The following is a 12,566-nucleotide window of genomic DNA, read 5'->3' as shown; positions in this document are numbered from 1 at the left end:
ACTAAGAATCGTTTATGAGACATTCCCCGGTTGAGGACAGCCATTTTTCGTTTTACATTCCGACGACTCACCGACCCCTATATAAAGCGCGTGTATCGACACACATGCGCTCATTCATGTACCTATACACCTAGCAGTCTACAGGTTATATCACCTACAAATAGGTAAACAAAACCCTCACCTGTAAAACTATATGGAACTTTTTTTAGCAAGAAAACATGTCAACTCCTCTAAGTTGTCAATTAGATGTTTCTCAAAATAAAATCCAGCGCAAGTGAATAGAAATCCAAACAATAGTCCGTCCACATATCTCCACGTATATCATCGTACCCGATGCACTCAACTGACCATATACACGTGACTACGTACCTGACCCGAACGAGCGACAACTATCAAAAACACACACGTGTCGTTCTACATGTACGTGTAAAACCTACTGTATATTGAAGTGTTTTATTAGTTCGTATTGGACATATTTTGGGATTTAGCTGACAACACATTCATCTATTACTTCAATGAACTATTGTCCGGTGAGTGCAGTGTTTATATTTTCAATTTGACATTGTTATTTGCAATATCGGGGCATGTGTATCTGAGACAAGACATGTTTAGAATGATACACGTGTGTCAAGTGTCCCGTGCTTTATATAGGGGGTTGGCCAGTGAAGGTTACTAAGCAGAGCAAAAGAAAAATGGCTGCCACTTCCTTAGATACCACACTGTCATAACTAGGGGATGTCTCAGAAACAATTTTTGAAAAAAAAAAATTCGTTAAAATATTTTTTTTTTAATTTCAACTGCATGTTTTTTATCTTGCATTGTCAGCTTTAAAGGTGCTCGACAAACGTTTTTTTTTTCTCTATCAAAAACAGGAGCAGATGCTTTAGTATTTTTTTAGTTACAAAAGTTACATATTTACACCATTACCAGCTACTTTCTTTACACCATTACCATCATTGAAAAGTTTGAGCTTCTAATTTTACTTTTAAACACATTAAAATAATTAATTGCATCCCGTGGCACCATGTCCTATATGGAATGAAGTTCTGATTGCGCATGCATCAAAAAGAAAATAAATTGTTTTATATTATTTTTAGTGTTAATTAGACATATATATATATATAATATATACATACACGAATAAACACCAATTATTGTTCAAATGATGATGATCGTTTTTGCTCTGTCCGTACTGGAGCATCTTTAACTAACGCTGTTAATCTATATTCCAAGTCAAATTCTCTACAAGGCAAAAACCTACATTAGCAATTAATAGATTACAAACGTCTACCTGTCCTGGAGATTCACAAATATATGACAAGGGTAAATATTCTGGATAGTATGGTTACGCAACCGTTATTCACGACAATGACACACTACAGATTTTTTATGATGTCTCTATTTTTCTAATAATGTGTAAATGTATTTAACTCTCTCCGCTATCCACTTCAGAAACTAAGATCATTATAAACAAATTGTAAAATGTATGACATATTTTGTTGTGCGAGCGTACTTTCGCACTATAGCTTTCGTGGCTGGTGGGGAGCCTGTGTAATACAATGCAATTCAGGTTCGTATAGTCAATGAAAAATGGACGAAACGGATAACGGTTTGCACCGACCAAACACATTTAGCTGCAATTTGGATTATATTTACTTTGCGGGGTATTATGTTCTCCTTAACATACAATAATGTAGACAAACATATAATTCACATGCAATGTATGCATCACATACCGATGGCTAAGGAGTTCTAATTTCGTTTATAGAATTTTCACCAGCAGTTACATGTACGTTCCTTGGTGTAACTAATTCATTATGTGTTACTGCATACTATCTCTTAGCAAGGACATTATATGTGCATGTACAAGAAATATGAGTTTTAGGAAGTAGTTCGCTAGCACTTTTAATGTCTAACATGCATGTTTCTAGTTGTTTTTAATTTTGTATTATGATGCAATATAAATCATAACCTAAAAATGTCACAAGATATCTTGAAACATCGCAAAATGACCAGATGTCTGGATGATTTATACTAGTAAATATATTCTCTACCCAACTTTCATTATAATGAAGCTGAATTGTTGACTTGCAATGGTTTTGAGCTATCCATTTAAGACTTACATTAATGCATCATAACTGAAGTTAAAACAAAGTATGTTTGTCCATTGAAAGTTGTCCTAGTAATTATCCTTTTTCTAACGATGAGTCACAGAATGCAGAACTTGACACAGTATTGCACATACAAATGTGTTAAATAGATGATTTTTTTATAATTAGAATAAAATATCTGTGAACATACTAATGTAAAAAAAAGTTCACGTAATTACCATATCACAGCATAGAAGAAATTTTACGTAAGCATGTACTAGTATGTAAACGTGACTGGAAGCAGATGATGACAGAAGACACGTGAAAATTGTTAAACGCATGAAGCTATATTTTTCTTCCTTCAGACAAATTATTCAAACGGAGATGAAGGAATAATCTGATAAATTATTTGAAAACGGAAAATCCATGCAGCTACATGATCGTGCACCAAGAGCCATTACTCTGTCCTCCTTCAATTTCGTTGTCTTCTTTACCACTGTTGTCGATCTCCTCTTGTCTGGGAGCGATTTTACAATGACTGTTGTAGGTTCCACAGCGATATCTCCCATCATCTCCAGCTTTTTTGAGACAAATGAAGCAGAATTTCTGGCCGCAAATGCATTTCATTTGCTTGCAAGCCTCTGTATGTTGAATCAGCATTCCGCACTTAGGACAGGCTCGCATCGATGGGCACCCAGCTAAACCAACTATTGTCTTGTTTGGAGCTGTTTCCAGAATCTTTACTCTGGGATCTTTACCTGTGCAGGCGGTGTTTCCACAGTTGCGTGTGCCGGATGAATTCCACTCGCCCAAACAATACCAACAGAAATCGAACGCTTTGCCGGATTTACGGCAATACAAGCATGACACTCGCCTATCTTTTGAGGATTTTCTGGTACAGAAAACGGTACATTTGGGACATTCTTGAATACCAACCGATCTACGCATGTAGTTTTCCGACATTCTTGTTTCAAAATACTTTTTTTCGTCCTCTGTTAAAACTGCCAGTCGTCTAACTACGAAATATTCCCAAACGTGACCACAGTATGTCGAATTTTCCTTATCAATGTATGGACACTGGAGCTGCCATTTCCCTGACGTAAGTATGCTTCTGCAATATGCCGTAAGCGACTCTGGACCTGAAGCATTGCATTGCAAGAATAATTTCTGCTATAATAAATTATGAGAAAAAATATATCAAAATACTCTATAGGGCTTGAATGAACACTTGGTTTTCTTGTGCACTACAGTCGAACCGATACCACACCTTTAACTTGATATTCATAATAACTTTTCTCGAACGTTCGGATATCGTGGTTCTGTTGAGGTTTTATTATATATATATTTTATGCATCTTCAACAGAATTTGATATTCAGCTAAAGTCAATAAATTTCACAATCACAAATTACATACCAATGGCATGTCCACAGGGCATTTTTGCGCGTTTATTATTTGGGTCATCGTCCCAAGTAATCATGTCTGGAAGATCAGTAAGTTCGACATCATCATCCAACTGTTTAGGTGTGTCTGGGTCGTTTCCTCCCGAGACTTGCATTACTACAAAAAGATTGGACCTATCCAGAAGGTGATAGTCAGACAGGTACATCTTCTTTCCTTGCTTGGTAACCTGAAGCTCACTCACTGAAAGTAATAATTAAGTTTAATAGTTGAATTCTAAATGTGTTATAACATTGGTCTAGCAATTCAATTCTTTTTTTATCGTTTTACTGACTAGAAATTTTGTATATTCGGTTTATCGATGTTACAATTTACTGTTATTGTTTGGTCGGTTGTCCGTGGCAACAGCTGGAACCCACTGCAGTTTTTCCGCCATATTTTTCTCTATGTAAATTATTATTTATGTCTAATTGGTTATAATTTGGTATAGGATGCAATTTCATAACCTAAAAATGTCACTAGGTATCTTGAAATATCGCAAAATAGCCAGATGTTTGTACCTCGGACAAAATGGGTGATTTATATACAGGTAACTATGTTTTCTTTCCAGCTGGCATTATTATGATGGCATTCCATGGCTACCCATTAGAAACTTACATTATACATATTTAACGAGAGACGTCAATTTGTTCTAGGTTATGAAATCCGGCTATTTTCAAGACGCCTAGTAATATTTCTCTGGTATAATATTGCATCATAGCTCAAATCAAAACAAATTTTGTTTGTCGATAAAAAGATTTCCTTTGAAGATAGTTCAATTTTTAAGTAAAACCCCCATATAATAGTTATCGACCTGTTTCAGGTGGATATGGTGCTACATCACTCGAAAAAAAAATAATTTGCATGATCTGAGGCATTTTTAGAATACATGAGATATGCATATATATATAATTATATATGTAAATAATTATATATCAGATTACGTTAAATAGGCCGTGTCCAGTAAAAACCATATAATTATAAACTCGAAATCCCACGTGCATATATATTATTTACGCAGTTTGTTAGTGACCTAATACAGAAGAATATTGAGTTTTAAAAAAACTTTATTGGGCGAGGCCCTATTACGCCATTAACAAACAGTGTAATGGATTTATACCGTCGAAGTCGTCTTTGTTAAATACATACATATGTACAATGTAAATAAGAAAATACTTTAAAAACAACAATCAACAAAATGACTTCAGAAGATCTTATGCAATATTCTCCAAATCAAATAACTCACATACATTGTTATAGTCTATTTCTGTTCAACAATCTACATCTACTAACTTTAAAAAATGTTTACGACTATATATTTTAGATATCACGTGATATCAGTTTAACCAATAGGAATACACGATCCCTGCCTGTAGTGGATAATATTTATCTCTTTATGGTCTGAGGTCAATAGATGAAGCCTTATTATCATTTTACAATATGATCATGATGGTCAGCATTGTTACCTTCAAAAAGGACACGATAATCTGAAGAGTCTACACCAATCCAATGAGTTAATGTTTTCATTAGGTCTTCTACTGACGCATCCTGAAACACGAAACAGTAATCTGTAAGATATCTCTCATTCAGTGCTTTTTTGTTTATGTAGATATCACTACACTGTATTTGCGTATGTCGGCACATAATATTTATCTATATTTGGAATGTTAAAGCTCGTTTGTTTCGTAACTTTAGAAGATAACTCAATACATTCCATATCCTATACCTTTTATAACATCGTTTCAGCTTGATATGGACAAATAACTAAATCAACAAATGCGAAATATATACAGTCATGAAAACAAAACATAATGCAAAGCCGACACAAAAACTGATGTATACTATTATGGCCAAAGTAGGTTAGAAAATTTTCCTATACTATACCTGGGACTATACAGACACTAAACATAAGTGTTTTGCCAGGCACGCGTGCCATAGCATGTCTCTTACTCTTGTTCACGGCAAAGGAGTAGGTACAATAAGGGGCAATTATGGCCCCAGAATGTATAGAAATTCAAACAATGTCAAATCTCACAAACACAGCTTTCCAAAAGAGCTGAGTATCGATATTTTCGCAATCGAAGATGATTTTCCACTTACAGTATTTGTAGATGGGTTAAAAGACGATATATTTAGGCCATTTCATGCATTTTTATACCTTTTCTTGCAAAAATGGCTTGAAAAAGCGTAGTTTTCACATTGGCCGCAGCTTTGTCCAAACACCAATTTTTGTCAACAGAACCAACATAAAAATTTAAATCTTTATGCAAAATGTCGAATTTGGACACAAATGCGGCCAATCCGAAAAAAAGAAAATTCTATGAAATTAACGAACCAGAGATCGCAACGGCGGTAATAATAACATAAAACGGTATCGGGCACGGCTATTATTTATCCGGAAAAAAATAAATCGGAAACATATTCAGTGTGCATATATGAACTAAGGAATAAAAATAATATAAGTAATTATTTTGATTAGTTTTATATGACGATGTATAAAAATTATTACTCCGTGCAGTAAGCGCCTTTCTCAATTTTCTGTAGCGAAAACGTTGCGATAAAAATAGTGTCCGTATTCTTTTGCCCGGATTACGGTCCCGCCTTTATAATGTACTCGGTGTTTTGACACAGCGTAACTGGCGATGTTTACGCTGATTTTCTATATACATTGTCTTCCCGGTCGTTTCAACATGGATCGTGATGTTCAATTGAAGAATCAAGTATACTCTTCTTGATATATATAGTCTATAGATTTACTACTATATATCTCACGAGAGGTATTTTGATCATAGATGGGAACCCGTCAATGACCTGACATTTCGGTAGGCCTACGTCACTGAAAATTCGAAGCCATGTATCGTTGGTAGGCCAAGTACAGTAACGTTAACGTTCAGTTCAACATAGACCATTCCGTCATACAGTAAATCCTATTCATTGACACCATTTTCAGGTATAAGCCTGTGTGTTTTATGTGAAAAATGTTCATTTTTTTAATTTTGAAAATCTGAAAAGTTGGCGATTCTACAGTTACGTTAGGCCTACTAGCTAGCTAGGCTAGAGTAGTGCAATACGGTAGGACACTGGACATGGGTTTAACTGCTGTAGTTTTTTTTTATCTCTATATGTTATAGATGTATTTATATCATAAAGGCGTTATATACCTTTATATAATAAAATCTAATCTAGCAAAAAATTGTTTACATTAGAGTGCTACAGATTATTAAGGATACATATCTTCATTTTTTCAACTAATTACGAAGCATGCGTGGCAGTCGTGACGTTCTGTCCCCTGTTCCGAAGGTAGTGAGTCCGAATCGACATTTATCCATATATATATTTTTTTTTTAATTTCTGAACCCCAACTTTTAATGAAATTATCAATTCATCCTTTCCTAAAAAATATATATTTTTTATATATTAAAGACCAATTACCTTTCCGAAATAAAGAATTAATATTATTTCAATAACATTAATTATATAAGAAAATTATATTTATCGATGACCTAACACAAGGCTTCAACACTTAACAAATGCAAGCTTTCCTTCGTAATCTATTTTAACAGTGAAGTACACTTCGCTGTTTTGTTGTCTGGTGCAGTCAGGACGACGGCTAAAACATAATACGACCCGCATTATGAAAATAGCATTAGGGTTATTTTGAATAAATTGGTCAGAATGTGTTGCCAATTGAAGTATTAACAGAACGCTAATAACTTTTGCAAATCTACAAACTTATCAATCTCGTTTTACTTTTCAATTTTAAGAATAAAGAGCCCTTTCGGAAAGGTAGTGGGCCTTTCAGTAATAATATGTTAGGCCTATACCTACATGTGTTATTTTAGTAGGCCTATAGTTCCATTTACAATTTAAAATATTATATTTAGAAATATTGAACCAGGAACATTCTTAACCTATATAACCGTATGTGAATATGTTGTTCAATCTATTTTCTCCTTTATTCAAGTTGACATAATTAAAAAATAATAATAACAAGGACACCATTACCATAGTCAACATATGTACTATGTACATACTTCCCGGTAGTTATACATGTAACCATTGACTTTACTGTTAAAATATTAAAATACATATACATGTATATTACAACAACTTGTTCGTGGTCTGAGCGTTGATTATATTTACATCTGTATGGTAGGATGCCTAGACGATTAATTTGATTTGATTGTGAAAAAGGGACACTTCTTAATGAAAGACTGTATGGTTGCCATGCTACCAGTATTAATACTAAATATTTAGGAATAAACCACTGCAAGGACACTGGCGTTGCTTGCCAAAAGTATTTTCTTACATTAAAAGATCATGCTTGAAAGTAAATAACATAAAAACAGCTTATTAATTGATAAGAAAGGGTAGATGTGACGTAACGCAATTCCCAGAACAGGATACAAACCTCTGGAACACATTGAAAAGGTGTAAGTCCGAAGTCACTTGCGCGGTTGAAAAATGCTTGTTAATTAAACATGACCTGTTGTACATGTATCTAAATCTATTATCTTTCATTATTGCACTTGGAAATATTTACATGAATTAAAGTATTGTCGATTTTACTTTTGTAAATAGCGAGTGTATACATGTAATACATATCGTAAAGTAGTACCGTAGTGTACATATGTAGTAGTGCCATAAGATTGTGATTATAATTACGTTGTTGCTATCCTTTTGGGACTTTGATATAAAATTCAAGAAATGTGAAGACTACCCTGCTGAAATACAGAAATGGAATGAACAGACGTAAAATTAGATTGATTAAATATCTTTAAAATCTCATTATTTTGTGTTTTTAGTGTCTAGAGTGTTGTTGCTATGGGGAGAAAATGGTTGCTATGGTGTAACTATGGGCTATAATATGGTTAAGTGTTATGAAACATGACATGGTTTCGATGATTTCTTATACACATCACAAAGTACTAACTTTCTTAAAGTTTCCACCTTAATCTACGCGTTAGAAATTTTTAAAAGCAATTCAAGTGTCTGTTTTTGCATCAATACTGTATGCTCGTTGCCAGGCCTGTTGCTAGGCAACAACATAACAGAATGTATTGAAAGTGTGCATTTTATAATTCCCATATATTGATGTATATATAGTATCAAAATAAAGGCAATCTCTGTTGGGGCCAAAATTGACCTTTATTGCACCTACTCCTTTGTCCGAAATTGAAATAATCATAGATAGCTTATACAGAAGAAAAGGTTCACAAAACACGTTAAATACGTGTAACGACATTTACAATGAAAGCCTATTACATGTATCATTATAATGAATTTCAAACATTTCTGTTGTTTCAAAGTTTTTGTTTTTTTAGAAAATACTTCTATTTTTTCATATTCGAAAACGCGATTGGCCGTTAATGGCTTTTCATGACAAAGTAATTTCGGAATTTAATCATAAACGTTTTTATATACCAATTATTTAAACATTCTCGATCAGTTATCCCGATTTAGTTAAGGAATCCCGAAAGTACGCAAAGTGTATTTGTTAACGAAATACGTTGACGTACAGCAATGCTTTTCTGTAAATATTTTGTTAGTATACTTACTTTGTGTATTTTAATTACAATTCTCCTCTCGGATCCAAATTTGACGAACAATTGTAACATATCGGCCATTTTCCTCAGTGTTTACTGTAAGTTTTAAATGACGTCGAGAAATCCTTATTTCGTTTTGATTACACGTAGAAGGAAGCAGTGTTGTTAAAAGTTCAATTGGTTTGACTTCTTACTACCTAACAAGAAAAAAGGTTAAATGGTTAATTGTTTAATCAGACAGATTCATACATATATGATACAAATTCATACACAAAATTTCTTACATATTATTCATTTGCATCTATATTCATGTGAAACAAGAAATGAGTTAATGACGAAATGAGAAAAGAAATTAGATCGGCTAGTTTACCTTCTCAATTCCTGTCAACATTTTTAAGCATGACCTTTCCGTCTTGAGCTAAGATAACCACCTGCTTTTATAAACATATTGTTTGACTAAAGTTTGCTTGAAAGAATCAATTTTATATTGAATTTGACTTTAACATTAGTTTTATTGATATATATTTACACTTGCTAGGCTTGATCACTATACGTAAGTACTAGCCGATTTTGTTCACCATAACTGCATGGTAACATTGAACTTTGAACTTGCGTATGAAAATATTCTATGCAACGTAAAGGGGCTACTTTTTTAAAGAAACACATGGCTTTGTTTACATTTTGACGTAACATTACGTGTATATTGTTGTTTTTCATAGAATTTGGGGAAAATGTAAACAATACATATATGTTTTATATTTATATATGATACAAACATTTTTAAAATTAACAATTGTATAAAGAAACGGGAAAAATATCCCGACCGGGGCGACGTGCAGCGCTTTCATTTTTGTTAAAAATGATGGATGTCAAATGTAAACATTACCTCTGTGTCTGTGTCCTACGATCGAGTCTTTTGGGTTGACGGGCGTGAGACCCACTGGCAGAGATAGGTCAGTTATAAACATATTCTCTTGTCTTTGTTCTTTGAGAAATTAATCATGTGTATTATAAAACATGCACCGCTTGTAATCCACGTGTTGACAGTCACACGTCACCACAAATACATTGTATCCATCGAACACAAGTGAAGTTGTTTCATTTATAGATGGCGATGGATCTAAGCGTAGATTATATAATCACATGGCTTCGAAGGATGTAATATCGTCAAGTCAGACGACAATCTCAAACAAATTTAGCTACTTGAACATCGGTGTTTTGACAACTTCGGAAAACTCCAGTGTGTAAGCGTGCGTCAGCCTCGCCTCGCTTCACAATAACGGTCACCGAGTTCACACATGTGGCCGAGTACAAACACTTTATGTTATTACGCTATATATTAAAGTGAACAGTCGTGCAAGGATGGCTAAAGTCGGTAAAACTGGTGTGAATGTATCCAGTATAATTTCTTATGAAATAGAAAAAAAAGCTCTCGTCAAAATCTCTCTGCGTACGAAGAAATTAATTTAAAGTATAGGAATCCTTAAACGTCCTCCCGGCTGACTATGTCCGTGGTTACATTTCCACGCAGCCTCGCTTTCAATGCTTTCAACTTTTCTTTATTTCAATGGTCAGAACTGGGAAACGTAAGCAGAACTTGACCGTCGTATTAATATATGAGAACTTTTGGAAGGCCAATGAACGCATTTAGACTGGTTTTCTTTGCCCGACTATTCACTTTAACTTTTAGCAAAATTGAATACCTATTTAAAGTTCTGATATGATTAAATAAAATTATCACTGAGATTTACTCTGTTTGTCATGTTCATTTTACATTAAAATATTGAACTTTTTTTCGTCGCGGATGAATAATTCTATCCTACGTGAAGAGTCACCATTCGCTGTTCAATTGAGTAAGCTCCTCCCACTTTTGACCGACTTTTATTGAATAGTTACGCCACTTTCAAATGACGATTTTATTGCATAAAATATAAAAGAAAAGTCTTGTGAGTGTAAATATAGGGATTCAATAACGCGCCCCATAGAATATATTCTTAGAGGACTTGCTCCATACAAGCATGGTTAACATAAAAACGAAATCCAATCCCTATATACATTCAAAATATTAAGGACATACGTCTTACAGAGGAATTATTTAATTTTTATTGTAGCATTTTTATTGGCTTAAAAATTTAAAGATTTACTTTATTAGCCAATAAAGGAAAAAATGGCGTCATCATTTGCAACGTCACTTCTGATTGGCTGAGATCACATATAATGATTTCATAGACAAAACAAGTCCTAAAATGAATTTCGATTATTGAAGAGATTATCTTTAGTAAATTGAATTATAAGGTTTTATTTTAATATATGTTTTATGTTATGGAGATATAACACATGTGCTATATCTCCATAACATAAAATCTACTCAAGTTAATCCTTAATTAAATCGAAAATTATGCAATTCAACCAATGGTCGCAAAATAGCTCATGGTGAATACCGTTTTAACACTTATTGTAAAAAAGACATATTTTTAGCTAATTTTTGAATGAAAATATACTTACTATATGTATCTAAAGCTCAATTTGTTGTCACTGAAAGATCAAGCCAACAACTGCTTGGTAACGGCTACTCCTTACTGGTATTCAATTGGAATTGGGAAAACCTTATTTCGTTCTGCTAAATATGTGTATGATGTCATCATTATATAGACCAGAAATGAAAGTTGACATTTTAAGAATCCATTTCAAAAAGGAAAAAAGAAAAATCACAAAACAATTTATTATAAACCGAAAGATTAACACTTCAACTAAAATCAATACAGTTTTTGAATTAAGAAAAAGTAAGATAAATGAGATTAAAATATATTTCAGCGAATTTGCACACGTCATCAGTAAATCAACAATGAATATTTATATATACATCATTCCTTTTCTGCGAATTTGTACACGTGAGTCAATCGTGATATACAGTAATGTTTTATTGTTAAAGGGTTCGATTGTGTGGTGACCATGACATTACATTTATATGAATCACAGTAGGACTGTATAGATACCCAGCGGTAAACAATGTTATGTAGATATATATATCCACACCGAATTTAGCCTGTAGACTTCGACTATATAACCATATACATGCATTAGACAAGGTAATGTGGGCAAAGTATTTACGTACTGTATAGAAAATAGAATCCTATCTACATTAATTATTTCATTCGTGTAAATAAATGCTGCTGTTGATGATACGAGGGGTGTTCCAAAAGTATTGTTACTATGGTGATTTCTCTTTGATAGAAGTATTTCTGATCATTTTACTTTGCCCTGTCCCCCGAAGTACTCCCCTTCTGCATTTATGCATCGTTTCAAACCGATTAATTCACTTTTGGAAACAGTTTTCATACTCTTGAATTGGTATACTCATAAGATACTGGTAAATGGCAGAGCCAAGGGCATTTCTTGATTTATATTTTGTTCCAGACAGGTGAAATTTTAGTTTGGGGAACAAGAAAAAGTCACAGGGAGCCAAGTTTGGTGAATATGCAGGGTGGGGGA

General features: G+C 33.6%; 1 protein-coding gene across 2 annotated transcripts; it reads right to left on the bottom strand.

Moving 5' to 3' along the window:
* Nucleotides 1-9: 9 nt before the first annotated feature.
* On the bottom strand, nt 10-11,710 carry LOC138312236 (E3 ubiquitin-protein ligase DDB_G0292642-like). Of its 2 annotated transcripts, none has more exons than XM_069253222.1 (5): nt 11,580-11,710; nt 9,087-9,271; nt 4,995-5,076; nt 3,505-3,732; nt 10-3,229 (listed from the first exon to the last, which is right to left on the bottom strand). In XM_069253222.1, exons 2-5 carry the CDS (start codon nt 9,153-9,155, stop codon nt 2,523-2,525), a joined length of 1,086 nt encoding a protein of 361 aa, XP_069109323.1. In that variant the 5' UTR covers nt 9,156-9,271; nt 11,580-11,710; the 3' UTR covers nt 10-2,522. The 2 variants fall into 2 exon arrangements, with proteins under 2 accessions (XP_069109323.1, XP_069109324.1); XM_069253223.1 differs by lacking the exon at nt 11,580-11,710 and adding an exon at nt 9,961-11,125.
* Between the last annotated feature and the right edge of the window lie 856 nt (nt 11,711-12,566).

The sequence above is a fragment of the Argopecten irradians genome, unplaced genomic scaffold (genome assembly GCF_041381155.1).
Source record: "Argopecten irradians isolate NY unplaced genomic scaffold, Ai_NY scaffold_0258, whole genome shotgun sequence".
Taxonomy (NCBI): Eukaryota; Metazoa; Mollusca; class Bivalvia; order Pectinida; family Pectinidae; genus Argopecten; species Argopecten irradians.
Note: the sequence above shows the minus strand (reverse complement) of the source record. Positions and strands in the feature narration are given on the sequence as shown.

Coding starts and splice junctions, on each gene's coding strand:
- LOC138312236 (XM_069253222.1), bottom strand. CDS start 9,155: ATGGCCGATATGTTACAATTGTTCGTCAAATTTGGATCCGAGAGGAGA. Junction 3,733..4,994: donor TTATCGTGTCCTTTTTGAAG/GTAACAATGCTG, acceptor TATTACTTTCAG/TGAGTGAGCTTCAGGTTACC. Junction 3,230..3,504: donor GCCCTGTGGACATGCCATTG/GTATGTAATTTG, acceptor GCAATGCTTCAG/GTCCAGAGTCGCTTACGGCA.